Here is a 16,772-nt window from a genome sequence, read left to right on the forward strand (position 1 = left end):
AACCGCACCTCCTTCCGGCTGCAGCGGAAGTTGCCTACGCGAATCGTGTAGACATCTACACACTGCCCCAGCTACACACCGGGGAGTCAGGAGTACCAGTAAGTTTGGAGGGGGGGGCTAAATGGGGGGGACATAAGGCATTACTGTAGGCAGAGTGCTCTGATATGCTTTTTAACCCCCTTTATGCCACTCTGCCACCAGAAATGCCTTTTAACCCTCTATACACCACTCTGCCTCCTGAAATGCCTTATACCTCCCTATATGCCACTCTGCCCCATAATATGCCTTTTAACCCCCTAAATGCCCCCTAAATGCCAGAGTGGCATATAGGGGTATAAGGCATTTCTGGAGGCAGAGTGGCACATAGGGGGTCAAAAGGCCTATCATGGGGCACAGTGGCACATAGGGGGCCAAAAGGCATATCATGGGGCATAGTGGCATTTAGAGGATTAAAATGCATATCATGTGGCACAGTGGCATATATATGGGGCAGAGTAGCAAGCCTGGGGGCAGATCTGCATAACTGGGGGGCAGGTTGGAAAATAAAAGGAAATAAAAACAATTAACATTTACTAGTAAAACTTTTTTCCTATAGGGTCATCTTATATTCAGGCTATTTCTTTTTTCCTAAATTAATATTCAGATTTTGGGGGGTCGTATTATAATTAGGGTCGTCAGAAATTATCCTGGACAAGCTGAAAGGCTTTGCCACAGCATCCGGAAATGATTAAATGTTGTTTTTTTTAAAACTAATTTGGTAAAGATCCTTGGGTTGGTGTATTAAGGCTCAGAAATGTAAGTTACCCTTCATAATGGTATAGTGGCCCTAAAGCTAATTCATACTAAGTCTGCTGTCACTGGAGTTCAGATGTAGATGTACAAAGTACTAGCTATTCCATCTTCTTAACATGTTGAGAAGATAGTGAGTAAGTATTTCTATAGGTGATCAGGTGATAAACACGCAATAGGTTGTAAGCTCCCTGCCAGTAAAATGTTGGTTAACTGGTATTTATAATAAGACCCAGTAACCAATGTTTATTGGGTGTAATTATCAGAATAGGGATTATAAGGGGCTTCACCTCCCTCTCCCACCATGGGGGAATTTCCTGTCCTGGTTGCCCAGAGTCCGCCAGCAAACCCGGCTCAACGAGACATATTGTGGATATATAGATATGATATACAACTGAATAAATGTGGACATGGAAGCTTTTTTACAATATTATTTAACATATTATGTCTGTTTCATTTTTCAGGTGATGGGAAGTCAGATGTCATGTAAGTACATTCTGAAGTAACTTTTTACTGTAATACGCAAGACCCCATCATATTGTAGCTTCTGTTATTTAGGGCTGCAACAACTAATCGATAAAGTCGATAATGATCGTTAATGAAAATCGTTGCCAACGAAATTCATTATCGATTGAATCGATTTTTATCGATTATAAAATGAGGGTTTTTTCAGAGCAAATAATCCGTTATAATCCTTTTCATTCAATGACTCAGAGCAGTTACTACTTACCAGTCCCTCCCTGCAGTCACTCTGACAATTGGCCCCGCCCCTTCCCCTCCCAGTCCCTCCCTGCAATAACACTGTCGATTGGTCGCGCCCATTTCCTATAGCGTCCACATGGCTCAGACATTCATCTAACTGTGAGTATAACATTAATATGTGGTTATTATTATGCTTGATGGGGTGTTAAGGGGTTAATTTAGGGGCAGTTATGGTTGATGGGGTGTTGAGGGTTAATTTAGCGGCAGTTATGGTTAATGGTGTGTTTAGGGGCAGTTATGGTTAATGGGGTGTTGAGGGTTAATTTAGGGGCAGTTTTGGTTGATGGGGTGTTGAGGGTTAATTTAGGGACGTTATGGTTAATGGGGTGTTTAGGGTTAATTTAGGGGCAGTTATGGTTGATGGGGTGTTGAGGGTTAATTTAGGGGCAGTTATGGCTGATGGGGTGCTTAGGGTTAATTTGGGGCAGTAATGGTTAATGGGGTGTTTAGGATTCATTTAGGGGCAGTTATGGTTAATGGGGTGTTGATTGTTAATTTAGGGTCAGTTATGGTTGATGGGGTGTTGAGGGTTAATTTAGGGGCAGTTCTGGCTGATGGGATGTTTAGGGTTAATTTAGGGGCAGTTATGGTTAATGGGATCTTCAAGGTAAACTTAGGGGCATCTATGGTTGATGGGGTAGTTAGGGTTAAATTAGGGGCAGTTATGGTTGATGGGTTCTTTTGGATTAATTTAATGCTTATGATGGAGGGTTAATTTAATTAATTTAATAAGGTTAACTCAATTTGCAGTTAGATGTAAAGGGCGGCAAACTAAGGGGAAACTAAATCCTGGGGGCAGTGAAGATTAACCCAGTACTTATTTATAAAAGTATTGTGTCAGTGTGATGTGAATGGGTCTGTGAATCTATGAGGGCACTATGGCATATCTGGGGGTATAATTCATACTGGGGTATAAGGCATATCAGGGGGCACAGTGGCATATCTGGGGATATAAGTCATATAGGGTATATAAGGCATATGTGGGAGGCAGTGTGGCATATCTGGGGATATGTGGCATATCTAGAGGTATGTGACATCTGGGAGGAAGTGTGGCAAGCCTGGGCTCAGATGTGCATAACTGGGGGGGGGCAGGTTGGGAAATAAAAACAAGAAATGCATTTTTATCAATGTTTTTTTTTTATTCTGCCGTTTGTTTTTAACATCCAGTTTTTTTACATAAATGAAAAATGTACATTTATTTTTTTAATTGATTAATCCAAAAAAATAATTGGCCAACTAATCAGTTATGAAAATAATCATTAGTTGCAGCCCTACTGTTATTCAAACCCCAGACAGGGAACATATTGAGTTATTATGGATGGTCTGCAGATCACAGTAAAGTCATCGGTTTTCATTAAAAACGATAGGAGTTCTCAGCGTTTGTTTGTTTCCTTGGGCAGAATGAATATATGATGGCGTCTAATAGCAAGGTGGTTGATGAATGAAAAAAGAACCCAAAAATATCATATTCATGTTACTTATTGCTTTGTATTTTTAGTTGAAGAAGAGCCTGCAGTGACTGTGTGGTGAGTATTTAGAGGGAAGATCTCAGTCCACATGGTCTGTATATAAACACAGAGGCCAGTTATTAATTCTCTCTATGGATATAGCTTCTCGAAAAAGCCTCTCTTTATTTTTACACGTCTGATAGAGAGGAAGAGCAACAATAAGTAAAGGTAAAGCAATTAATGGGAGAGGGGGAGATTATAGTTTAAGAACAGGAGAGAAGTAACCAGGGATGGAATATGTGTAGAGAGGGCGAGATATCGGGAATGTGAAACACGTGGGAGAGAACGCAGGAAAGGAGGGAGTAGAGAAGTAAGTAATGAACTCATGCTTTATTTCTTATTTCAGCAAACAGGGAAATACCCAGAAGAGGTAAACATTTTTTCACGTATAGTAACATATTCTTATATATACACAGAAGCTGGATACATTTTCATTATTCTGCGTTATTTCTATTGATAAACTGACCTTTATTTGCCCCCACAACCTCATGGCACCCTGCCCTATGGATGCAGGCTTTATCAATATGTAATGTCCTAGTGCAGGGACACTAACCCTTAATCTAACCGGTAAAGGGGCTCCATGCATTTTTTTAATTTATTACATTAAACATACATTTTGGGAAGTATTCTTTTTTTTCTTCATTTTCTTCTTAAAGAAGCCCATTAGGACATATCAGTACGTCCTGACTTGCTGATCTTGGGAGATCACGCAGTCATTAGAAGCCAGCTTTGTTGGCTCCCTGCAGCCCAATCGTGTTTAACAGCGCTCACTGTGAGACCTGGTACACCGTCGTACAAGGATTGCCTGAAATAAATAAATAAAAACCAACATTTTTAAAAAGAACCTTAGTCCTAACACTATACGTATTATAGTATATAGTATACAAAATCACTAGCCCCAAGCCCTAAACTATGTAATATAGGGTAATATGTAAAGCATGGATGCGGCTCTCTTAAACAAAGAAGAACTATGTATGTGGGGACCATAATCAGAAAATGCTGGTGAATATAAATTGTGTCATTGTTCAGCTGAGGCACCAACAGTACAAGAAGGAACTTTAAGAAAAATATATGATTTCACCCTCACAGTTATTTTCTGCGATCCAGGCGCATCCCCTCTTCGACGAGCCTCGGATGTGGAACCCCCTCTGCTGCTAGCGTTGTCAGGATCCTTGATCCGCATACCTCTTTTTGAGTTCACATAATAATAATAAAACACACAGGAGACCGAAATTTAGTGGGAAAGTGTATGGCCACAGCGCTTTATTAGTTTGTTTAAGAAAACAGTATTCAAATGTTAATACGCGTCAAACGCTGCTTGGTGCTATATCTGTCAAGCAATACACCTTGTAAAAACAGTAAACGTTTAGTCATAAGACCGCCTTAAAATATTCATAAAACATATGGCAACAAGCCACTGTAACCAATGCCGACATTACTCCCGCCTGCCGTAAGCCTACATTGGCAGACAGACTGGCATAAATCACATTACGTTATCAAAGGGACCCTGCCCTAGGGAAAACAATACAACTTACTGAGGCGTACCTCCACCTCACTATTGACGAACCGTCTCCAAAACATTAATTAACAGGAACCACACAAACAAAAACCGCCTATCAAAATACATCAAGATGACCGAAACAACAGGGAGGGAGGGACGCGCCAGGAACAAGGGGAGGGCGTCCAGTTTATATATTATATATATATATATATATATATATATATATATATATATATGTACCGCACCTTTCTGTTGCCCATTCCCTGCCTCCACTACACCACATGGTTTCTAAGGATAGGCTGTTCACTTTAGCTTGCCCCGGTCATGCAGTTCGTTTTGGCCTCTGGGGCTTTCTAGATCAGAAGGGTTCAGCATTGTTGCAGGCAGAGGCGTATATAGGGTATGGCAGCCATGGCACGTGCCATGGGCGCCATCTCAAGGGGGGCGCCGGTGAGCGGCTTTTAAATGCCGCTCACCGGCATTTTTTTTTTTTTTTTTTTTTGATGCGGAGGAGAGAGAGGGGCGCCTAGCAACCGCTCGGCGCCCCTCATTCTCCTACACGAGCCCTCTACCCCCGTCCCGGTGCCGGTATTTCATGCAGAGCGCCGCAATATGCCGGCATTTTGCGGCGCTCTGCATGAAATGCCGGCACCAGCGAGCGGCTTTTAAACACTGATGCGGAGGAGAGAGAGGGGAGCCTAGCAACCGCTCGGCGCCCCTCGTTCTCCCCCGCATCAAAAAAAAGAAGACAGCGTTTAATAGCCGCTCGCTGGTGCCCGCTGCTTCACTGCTGGGCGCCGAAATATGACGTCATATTACGGCGCTCAGCATTGAAGCAGCGGGCACCAGCGAGCGGTTCAGGAAGACAGAAGTATCGTCCTCCCGTCGCTGGACTTCAAGGTGAGAGGGGGGAGAGAGGGAGTTAAAAAGTGATGAGGGAGGGAGTTAAAAAGTGATGAGGAAGGGAGGGAGTTAAAAAGTGATGAGGAAGGGAGGGAGGGAGTTAAAAAGTGATGAGGAAGGGAGGGAGGGAGGGAGTTAAAAAGTGATGAGGAAGGGAGGGAGGGAGTTAAAAAGTGATGAGGAAGGGAGGGAGGGAGGGAGTTAAAAAGTGATGAGGAAGGGAGGGAGGGAGGGAGGGAGTTAAAAAGTGATGAGGAAGGGAGGGAGTTAAAAAGTGATGCGGGAGGGAGTTAAAAAGTGATGCGGGAGGGGGTTAAAAAGTGATGAGGGAGGGAGAGGGGGTAGATATAAGTAAAGAGTGTGCATTAATGTGTGGATGCATTGAGTGAATGAGAGAGAGCATGAGTTAATATGTGAATGTATTGTCTGAATGAGGGAGAGCATGAGTTAATGTGTGGATGAGTTGCCTGAATGAGGGAGAGCATGAGTTAATGTGTGGATGAGTTGCCTGAATGAGGGAGAGCATGAGTTAATGTGTGGATGAGTTGCCTGAATGAGGGAGAGCATGAGTTAATGTGTGGATGCATTGAGTGAATGAGGGAGAGCATGAGTTAATGTGTGGATGAGTTGTCTGAATTAAAGTGTGAATTAGTGAGTGACTGTAAAAGTGTTTGTGTATCATAGATGTATAATTGTGGAAGGGCAAAGATGGCACTAGCAGGAGGTTTGAGCCTTGGGGACCAAGATGGCACAGGCAGGGTGTATATGGGACAAAGATGGCACTGGCCGGACTGTTTGGGGACAAAGTTGACTTGTGCTGGGCTGTTTGGGGACAAAGATTGCAAATCTTTTGTGTGTTATCTGGGTGCTAGTCGGGTTCTATGTGGGCAGTGTGGACGCCAGGGCTGGCTTTGGGGTGTGCAACCTGTGATCTATGCCTGTAATTTAGGGGGTTTTAAATATACCTTTAATGCCCTGTTTTTATGTGAATTCCAATTGATATTTACCTGCAAAGATGGGTTTTTGTGTTATTCTGTAGATCCATATCTGCTATGCTATGTTTCCATACATTATTTTTGTGTACTTGGAAATACAGGGTTAATATGTCTTATTCAGTTGATCTATACCTGTGATGCTACGTTTCATATATTATTATTGTATACCTGCAAATACAGGATTTGTATGTCTGATTCTGTTTATTTGATATATACCTTCAGTGCTGAGATAAGCAGTGTGTGTTTTTTCAGTGGTATGATTTAATGGTGGAAATTATTAATGCCCCCCCAGTTTGACTGTGGTATCTTGTGTGCCCCCCTTAAATATTGTTTCTAGAGTCGCCACTGTTCCCTACACACATGTTAACAGCCTGCACCTGCGCCTGCCCCCCTCCTCATCGCAGCCCTTATGAAACCAACAACATGGGCTGTTTCACAACAAGGGAGGGCAGCCCAGAGACAGCCAATGGGAGGCCACCCCTGCCAGTCACGTGAGCACACACTTTATGTAATGTTGCCGCACATGTTATGTCAGGGGCTCTTTGTGCTTCTTCTTCTTCCCACTTTGTCTCCGCCGGAGTCCGGATCCGCTGCGTGCCAAGCGGGGTGGAGTGTTACCCTCCTGTGACCCATGGATGTCTTTAACTGCCCCTCCTGCCAGCAGGCCCTCTGGGACCCTGTAACTGTAAGATGCGGCCACTCTTTCTGCAAAAGGTGCTTGCGGGGGCCAGCAGTGGACAGGTGCCACATTTGCAAGCAGAAGCTGAAGCCCAGGGGTGCCCAGGAGCTGAAATGTAACACCCTTTTATGCAACTTGCTGGAGAAGTGCCTGCAGAGCGAAACCAGACTGAACAGGGTGAGAAGCGACCTGCGCGATTTGCTCTCACTCCAGGACCACGAAGAGGCAGCAAAAGTGGCCTCCAGAGGAGTTGCGATGGGTGAGTTTCTGTAGGAGGTCCCATGGGGGGCATTTAAATGTCTATATGTGATCCTCATGATGATATAAGAGTAGATCATATATCACATTATATATGATCATTGCTATTATATACCGGGATTAACTCATCCATAGCCAGCGCATATTGAGTTTCTGTAAAATTGTGGACAGTGATCATTATCAATGCGTTTCTGTATTTTAATGGCCTGTTGTATGATTATTATTATTATTTATTGTTGTATATAGCGCCATCATACATACGCTGGTGGCAGCGTGTTAGGTGCCTGCCGCCGTCGCACTGTTACGTGTCTATGTAGGATGCCATCCTGAGAATGGAACGTAAAAACCTTTTTTGTTACTTAAAATATTTGTACTGGTGGTTGATCTGTGCCCTCCTACCATTAGACTGGGCTTAGAGGGTCTTTCAGGTGTTGAAATGTCTGCCCAGAGCCCAGCAATGCATTAAAGTGCAGAACCTTCTTAGATGGAGAGGGGGAATGACGGAAGTAGAGGCGCATGTCCAAGACTGGACTCATCTCTGATAGCCTCAGGTCAGTTGAACCATCAGACGTGACATCAGTGCCAGTTAGGCATACCTTGGAGATCTTCTTTAGTCAGCTGACTGCAACTATTTAGGTATTAACCCTTTAATAGCACGTCAAGAAGATTCTTTGGAGTGATTTGCCAAATTGTAAGACTTGTCATTTTTTTTAAAGATGCGCTTAACTGAGTCACCTGCATTCAAGCAGGGATATCATCCATAACATACTGGTATCAAAAGCACCAAGTAGGGGTCTTATGTATGATCACAGCAGTGTAGAATAGGACAGAGTCAGTTCCAGACCGTGTGATCTGGAGATTTTACTCCTTCATCCGGAGACGCTGATATTTGGGCAACAAACCACGGACTCCGGGTCAAACCTTAAGAGTTCCCAGCTAGGCTCTTACAAGAATTATGGGGCTCATTCATTCTTTGGCGCAAAATTGGACGTTTGGGTGAGAGAGGGAACGTTCCTTGTCTCTCACCCTGCTCTGCGGACGCTGACATATTTAGATTTACGAATGTTTGCCATGTTAGGTTTTTTTTATGTTCTGTCCAATAGCAGATTATCTAAAATCATAGCTACCTGTGGAGTAGGAGGAACGTAAACCAGTTCTGGGTGGATCGAGGAGCACCTGTGAACGCTGTGTGTCTGCTTATGACAGCTTGACAAAGGCCCTGTTTGGCCGAAACATTGCTTTTGTTTGTTTTCGCTTAATAAAGTGTCCTAGAGACTGGAAGCTGTTTGGAGTGCTGGGATTCCTTTTCTTTGTTTGAATGCTTATGACACGGTTTGAGTAATAAGCAGCATTTAACGATAAGTAATTAGCGAGATCTTTAACCTGAGTGCTGTTGGTAGCTACTGAATACTTCAAAGCAGTCTGGTGACACTTTCCCGAACATCCAAGAGGGAGTCACTGGGTTCTGTCTATGAGACACATATAGTGCTACATGTAGTATGGGCGATCAGACCTACTTCCACATTTCTGGGTGACAGATGGTGCCCTTCTGTGGCACCTGGACCAAGAGCCGGAGCTAGGCCCTTTTGCACCCGAGGCAACAATGAAAAATTGCACCCCCCAGCTATTTATTTTTTTTACAGAGGTTGTTTAATTTACACTGCCCTTACACACACCTGTCCATAAACACACAAACACACATACACGTTGCCTTTACACACACCTGTTCATTATCACGCATATACGCATACACTGCCCTTATACACAACTGCCCATAAACACACATATATGCATACACTGCCCTTACACACGACTGCCCATAAACACACACATACACTGCCCTTACACGCGACTGCCCTCACACACACACACCTGCCCATTAATATGTATATACACATACACCAGCTTACAAACATACAAATACCTACACTGCCCTTACACACGCACACACACCAGCTTACAAACACACACCTGCCCTTTAACACGTGTATACACATACACTGCCCTCACACTCCCCTACATTTACACACACACATATACACACACACATATACACACACACCAGCTTACAAACACAGAAATACCTACACTGCCCATACACACACACACGCTGCCCATACACACACACACACACTGCCTATTCACACAGACACACACATGCTGCCCATACACACACATGCTGCCCATACACACACACACACAGCCCACACACACACTGCTCATACACACACACACTGCTCATACACACACACACATATTGCCCATACACATACACACACACTGCCCATACACACACACCAGGTTACAAACACACACACATACACAGCACTTACACACACACCAGCTTACAAACACACACATATACACAGCCCTCACACACACACACCAGCTTACAAACACACATCTATACACAGCCATTTCTCCCATCTATTACTTTTCTCATCTTCCATCATCTTCTATCTTCCATCCTGTGGTGGGAGCTCGAGGTCTGTCACTCCAGGCCTCTGCTTGACATCATATCCCGGAGCTCTGCATCATTTGCCGTCGCATAGTGGTTAGGGAGAACGGAAGACGAGGTCTGAATAGGGAGCGTGAGGTCTGTCAAATGTTGGGCCGGTTTGAGGGGGATTGTGATATCCCCACCCAGCCGTGCTCATCGGACACCTCCACCCCAGACCAGTGCTGATGGTGCCTGGGTGCGCACTGCCCACGGGGGCGCCTGATGAGCAGGGCTGGATGGGGAGAGCACAATCGTGCAGTCCCCTGAAGACCGGCACAGGGGAGGGGGCCTTTCTGGTCGCCCTCTTCCAAATAGAAATGCTACTGTCCGTGATCTCCCCAAGCAGACCTGCAGCTTCTGATCGGGCAGCTGTGCGCCCCCTCGCAGGTGCGCCCAAGGCGAGTGGCTCACTCGCCTCACCCTTGCTACAGCCCTGCCTGGACCAGGAGAATGCCAGCTGTCACTCCAGAAAATATGGTGTCCAACAATGAAAGTAGGTCCCAATGTAATGTAAGAAAATACCCGCAATGTATAAGTAGGTTGGACCCCCACCCACTAGGGGCCACAAAAAAAACCCTTCATGCCTGGTCATACACAGAAGAACTCTACATTGGCATTGAGAACCGTAGCCATAATGGACTACATACATTGGGAATTAAACAATTCTATTGCCATAGCAACAATTAATAATAATTTATTATGATTCAAGAATTATTTCAAAACTGTATGTATATTTAGTTACAAAAGTATATTGAGTAGAGTACGTTGAATATCGACACATGTAACATTCAATGTAATTATGTTGTAGGCGCAACATATTAAACACTGGCTAAATTTTCCTCCATTTAGCTGCTTGAAGATCTCGGTTTTCCGGGGGCCTTCATCTCCTGAAGAGCTGTTAGACGAGGTCTCTCATTACTTGAAGTCGTCCAGTCCAGACGCCGCTACCCTCATAGCTCCTCTAAAAGCTGCATCCATTGATTCATGTGGCACAATAGCGAATGTGAAGGTAACGTTAAGTTTTGGTATGATTGGGATATGGCCATTGAAATACTGCAGGTTTACCTTACCAGGAGACATACGAAAATCACAAACAGTAGGAACCAAATTCATAACTTACCTCTGGCTCAGGGGGCATAAGATTGAAATGTTGAAATGTTGAGATACATCTGATGTCATCAATACAATGTGAGCCAGTAGAAAGAGTCAGAGCAAGCTATAGGTAAAGGGCCATATTTTAAATTTAGTTTCAGAGGGTATGCAGAGCTAGTGGAGGGACTGGCACAGTGGGACAGCTAATGATGGGACAGGGACTAATACTCACCGTACCCTTGTCTTTAGACAACGTCACATATTATATGACTGCACTTATTGTACCTCCCCTTTTATTATACTGTAAAGCTTAACATAGCTGCACAAACACGTAGTAAAAAATAAATATGCGTACATATACATTGTACTGTGAAAAAGTATTTCCACTCTTTCCCATTTTTTCTGGCTTTTGCACATTTGTCACATTGAAATGTTTCAGATCATCAAACTAATTTTAATATTAAATAAAGTCAACTCCAGTAAAACACAAAATGCAGTTTTCAAATGAAGATTTTATGTATGGGAGGAAAATAAGCTATCCTACTCAACCTGGCACTATGTGAAAAAGTAATTGCCCCCTTACTTATTGAATCAATTAATTAACCAAATTTAAATGATAATTGGGTTTAATTTCACTAGACACCCCCAGACATGATTACTCCCAGCCCTGCTGAATCTAAATATCAATTAAATAGAAAGTTTTTTGCAAAGTGATGTAGGCTTAAAGATCTCAGAAAGCAGCACATGATGCCACGATCTGAAGAAACTCAAGAGCAAAGAAGAAACAAAGTCATTGACATCTATCAGTCTGGAAATCACCGAAAGCAATTTCTAAGGCTCTGGGACTCCAGCAAAGCACTGTGAGAGCCATTATCTACAAATGGAGAAAATGAACAAAAAGAACACAAACTCTTGTCTGACATTTGCCAAAATACATCTTGATGATCCTCAAGACTTTTGGGATAATATTCTGTGGACTGATGAGTCTAAAGTGGAATTTGTTTGAAAGACATGCTTCCTGGTAAATCTGAAGTAAATCTTAACACAGCATTCCATAACATCATACCAACAGTCTAACACGGTGGTGGTGGTAGTGTGTTGGCCTGGGACTGCTTTGCTGTTTCAGGACCTGGGCGACTTCCCATAATTGATGACGCCATGAATTTTGCTCTCTACCAGAAAATCCTGAAGGAGAATGTCCAGTCATCAGTTTGTGACCTAAAGCACAAGCGCAGTTGGTTATGCAGCAGGACCATGATCCGAAGCACATAAGCAAGTCCACCTCTTAATGGCTCAAAATAAACAAAATGAAGGTTCGGTGCTACCAAGTCAAAGTCCTGACTTAAATCCGTAGGTAATGCTCGAAAACCTTCCAATGTGGCTGAATTAAGACAACTCTGCCAAGAAGAGTCACCAATATTAATAATAATATTGCTATTTATTGCAAATGTTTGATTGCACTTTTTGCGCAAAGGATGGCAACCAGTAATGGAATTATTTTTTCACATGAGTAAAAAAGGTTTTGATGAACTCTTTACCTTCAATAAATAAAATAATGATTTAAAAGCTGCATTTTGTGTTTATAAATTGTTTTATATTAACATGTAAATATGACAAGAAAGGAGAAATTGAAGAAATTAGGTAAATACCGTATTTTCTTTAGTTTTTTCAGAGTAAATGGTCTGAAAAATATCCCTCGTCTTATATTCGTTATAATCAAACCTCAAATAGAGATCTGACTACAAGACTAAGATCCATATTCCCCGCAGCGCTGCAGGGGACTTGAATCCTTCTCTCTGGCAGCCAGTGGCTTCTATGACAGAGCGCAGGCATCACATGACCTTCCAGTGCTCCACCAAAGAAGCCGTGACACTTTTTATTAACAGAGCAATTCTCTCTTCTGCATGTGCTCTGGCAGCTCTTATAACATGCTTTTCTTCTTTCTGCCTAATCTTATAGATCTGTCTGTCTTCCTAACTTTGCTTTTCTTTGTATTTACTAAATGCTTCTTGTCTTTTACTATTCTGGCCACTTCTGCGGAGTATCACAGTGTTTTCTTTAAATTTTGCTCTTACTGACCAGCCTAATAAAACTTTGTTACCTTCAATAATTGAACTTTTAAATAATCTCATTCCTCCTGTACTCCATTAAATGGCACCAAGTAACTTTTTTACACATTTTCTCATTTTAGAAAATTCAACAAGGGTGTGGGGTCATTAGGGTGACCAAATTTGCCTTGTTTTCCAGGACACATATAATTTTTACATATTGCTGACCAAACCTGCTGTATGGGGCATCATTTTATCTGTGCTGGCGGCATCAATACACAAGGGGGCAGCTGGGGCCATTACTTAAATCAATACTAAAAGGAGGGGCTGGCTGGGGGCAAAAACACAAAAGGGGGGTCAACGACAAAGAATTGTGGGAAAAAAACATTGTTTTTATTGTTGTAGCTTAGCCCATCCAGATGTGTGACAGAGCCTGTCCAGGTGTGTGTGTGTTTGGGTGTTTGTTTGGCAGAGCCTTTCCTGTGTTTGGGTGTCGATGTGGAAGAGGCTGTCCTGGTGTGTGTGTCAGTGCGGCAGAGCCTGTCCTGGTGTGTGTGTGTTTGGGTGTCAATGTCCTGGTGTGTGTGTTTGGGTGTTGGTGTGGCAGAGCCTGTCCTGGTGTGTGTGTGTCAGTGTGGCACAGCCTGTCCTGGTGTGTGTGTTTGGGTGTCGATGTGCCAGAGCCTGTCCTGGTGTATATGTCTGGGTGTTGGTGTGGCAGAGCCTGTCCTGGTGTGTTTGTCGGTGTGGCAGAACATGTCCTGGTGTGTGTGTTTTTGGGTGTCAATGTGGCAGAGCCCATCCTGATGTTTGGTTGTTGATGTGGCAGAGCCTGTCCTGGTGTGTGTGTTTGGTCATCTGTTTCCTGGCACTGTAGAAATAAATTTAACTATTTAATTTTTACCATTTCAGAGATAAAGCACCCTCCTTTGTAGATCACTTCAAAGGACAAACCTTTCCAGGCCCAAAAATCAGTGAGAGGAGAAGTAAAGTTATTGTGTTATTTACTCTATTTCAATCTGCATATTTTATTAAAATTGATTAGTGACTTCAGGCACCCTGTGTATGATGACTTTTTTAGTGTACTGATGTACTCCCAATCCCATCACATTAGATTATATCCTATATTATCTGCCTAGCACTGATGTCATCTTATCCAGTACACATGGATGCTGAGGAGTTAAGCTTCTGTCTATTGATTTTATTTCTATAAAAAAGGCCCACCAAAATCCTCAGCACCAGGCCCATGATGATCTTAATCCAGCCCTGCCAATAACTAATACATAAAGATTTTTGTATATTGTATATTTTTCATTTTTTAGAGTCAATTACCAGCCCCTGGCAAGTATGTCTTAATGGGAAATAAGATTAAAGCGATTAAAGGGAAATGCTCTGAAAAATACCCCTTGTTTTATAATCCAACCTCAAATAAGAGTAAGATCCAGATCCCTGCAGCGCTACAGGGGACCTGGATCCTTGTCTCTGTCAGCTGGTGGACGTCTGCGCAATGTGCCGGGACTCCTATGACGGAGCGGCAACGTGACATAATATTTGGGTCAACATAGAAGTAAAGTCATGCAGTAAGAAAAAAAATGATATAGCTGTATTATTCCAAAAGAAAATGAAGCCTTTAGTCAGTTGATACTAGGGCTGCAACAACTAATCGATAATAATCGATAATGAAATTCGTTGGCAACGAATTTCATTATCGATTAGTTGAATCGATTATCGATTATAAAATGAGGGTTTTTTCAGAGCAAACGCTCTGAAAAATCCCCCTCATTATATAATCCGTTTAGTCTGACCCACCGTCTCACAGCAGCAGCTCCTACTTACTCCCCCTCCCTGTAATCACTGTGACAACTGGCCCCGCCCCTTCCTTCTCCAGGCCAGAACCACATGGCTGTGACACTCATCTAACTGTAAGTATATGTGTATATATATATATATATATATATATATATATATATATATATATTTGGGCTACTGAAAGTTAGGGGAGGTGGGGGTTAATTTAGGGGCAGTTATGGTTAGTGGGGTGTTTAGGGTTAATTTAGGGGCAGTTATGGTTAATTGGGTGTTTAGGGTTAATTTAGGGGCAGTTATGTTAATAGGGTGTTTAGGGTTAATTTAGAAGCAGCTGTGGTTAATGGGGTGTTTGGGGTTAATTTGAGGCAGTTGTGGTTAATGGTGTGTTTAGGGTTAATTTAGGGGATGCTGTGGTTGATGGGGTCTTTAGGGTTAATTTAGGGGATGCTGTGGTTAAGGGGGTGTTAAGGGTTAATTTAGGGGCAGTTATGGTTAATGGGGAGTTTAGGGTTAATTTAGGGGAATCTAAATCCTGGGGGCAGTGAAGTGACATATCTGGGGGTATAAGGCATATACAGTATATAAGGCATATGTGGGGAGGGCAGTGTGGCATGTCTGGGGAGGACGGAGTGGTGTATCAGGGTGTATAAGGCATATCTGGGGGTAGAGAAGTGGCATGTCTGGGAGGCAGGGTGGCATGTCTGGGGAGGATGGAGTGGGGTATCAGGGGATATAAGGCGTATCAGGCACAGTGGCAGATGTGGGAGGCAGCGTGGAGTGGCAGATGTGGGAGGCAGCGTGGCATATGTGGGAGGCATTGTGGAGTGGCAGATGTGGGAGGCAGCATGGCGTGGCATATGAAGGGAAGGGCAGGGTGGCATGTCTAGGGAGGATGGAGTGGTGTTTCAGGGGGTATAAGGCGTATCAGGCACAGTGGCATGTGGGGGGTAGAGTGGAGTGGCAGATGTGGGAGGCAGCGTGGAGTGGCATATGTGGGAGGCAGCGTGGAGTGGATGTGGGGGGGCAGCATGGCATGTCTGGGAGGCAGCGTAGCAAGCCTGGGCTCAAATGTGCATATATTGGGGGGCTGGTTGGGAAATAAAGACAAGAAATGTATTATCAAAGTTTTTTTATTCTGCTGTTTGTATTTAACATCATTTGTTTAGTAAATTATTTTAAATAAATGAAAAATTTACATTCATTTTTTTTATCCGATTAATCGATTAATCGAAAAAATAATCGGCCAACTAATCGATTATTAAAATAATCGTTAGTTGCAGCCCTAGTTGATACACTTTATTACGCTAAAATAGAAATACATATAAAGTAACAAAAGCTTTTAAGACCTCACTTGTCACTTATTTTGTGTGATTTATATTTATATGAATTTCTGATGTTAAGTATTTCTTTTTCTTTCTAAATATCTTACAGGGAGGAAAGAAGAAAAAAGACAAGCATTAGAAGAACAAAAGTGATACAATGTTGCTGGAACATGCATTTAACAAACCTCCATTATACTTATTAATGCGCTTCTGCATGTGTGTTTGTAAATGGTCTGCAATGTATATACTGATCTTTACTTAAAGGTCATGGGTTTTCAGAATAAAACCTTAAACAAACTTGTTGAAGTATTCCAATATCTTATGAAATATACCGAGTACCTGTATATAGACTCTATACAATCGTCTACAGCCTAGGGCTGAATATTGAGCAGACTGAGGGATCTATCAGGAAATAACACAGGGGCTCAATATAGAAAACAGAGGGGGGGGTATTAAAGAAACATTTACATAAAAAAAAGGCGTTTCACAATGTATCAGAGGGAAGTTCGTGAAATCAAGGAGCTGAAACCACAACTCTCCTGACAAGCCTTCTGTTGGTGAATAACTACAAACAGCAGACTAAAGTGGAGGACTGCATTGGGATGC

At 42.9% G+C, this 16,772-nt stretch overlaps 1 protein-coding gene across 2 annotated transcripts; it reads left to right on the forward strand.

Moving 5' to 3' along the window:
- The first annotated feature begins 7,077 nt into the window (after window positions 1-7,077).
- On the forward strand, window positions 7,078-16,463 carry LOC128503607 (LON peptidase N-terminal domain and RING finger protein 2-like). 2 transcript variants are annotated; one of them, XM_053473742.1, is made up of 2 exons: window positions 7,078-7,396; window positions 16,276-16,463. In XM_053473742.1, the coding sequence occupies exons 1-2, from the start codon at window positions 7,090-7,092 to the stop codon at window positions 16,317-16,319; spliced, it is 351 nt and encodes a 116-aa protein (XP_053329717.1). In that variant the 5' UTR covers window positions 7,078-7,089; the 3' UTR covers window positions 16,320-16,463. The 2 variants fall into 2 exon arrangements, 1 of the variants encoding a protein (XP_053329717.1); XR_008355269.1 differs by lacking the exon at window positions 7,078-7,396 and adding an exon at window positions 10,750-10,904.
- The last annotated feature ends 309 nt before the right edge of the window (window positions 16,464-16,772 follow it).

Source organism: Spea bombifrons, chromosome 8 (genome assembly GCF_027358695.1).
Source record: "Spea bombifrons isolate aSpeBom1 chromosome 8, aSpeBom1.2.pri, whole genome shotgun sequence".
In the NCBI taxonomy this organism is placed as follows: domain Eukaryota; kingdom Metazoa; phylum Chordata; class Amphibia; order Anura; family Pelobatidae; genus Spea; species Spea bombifrons.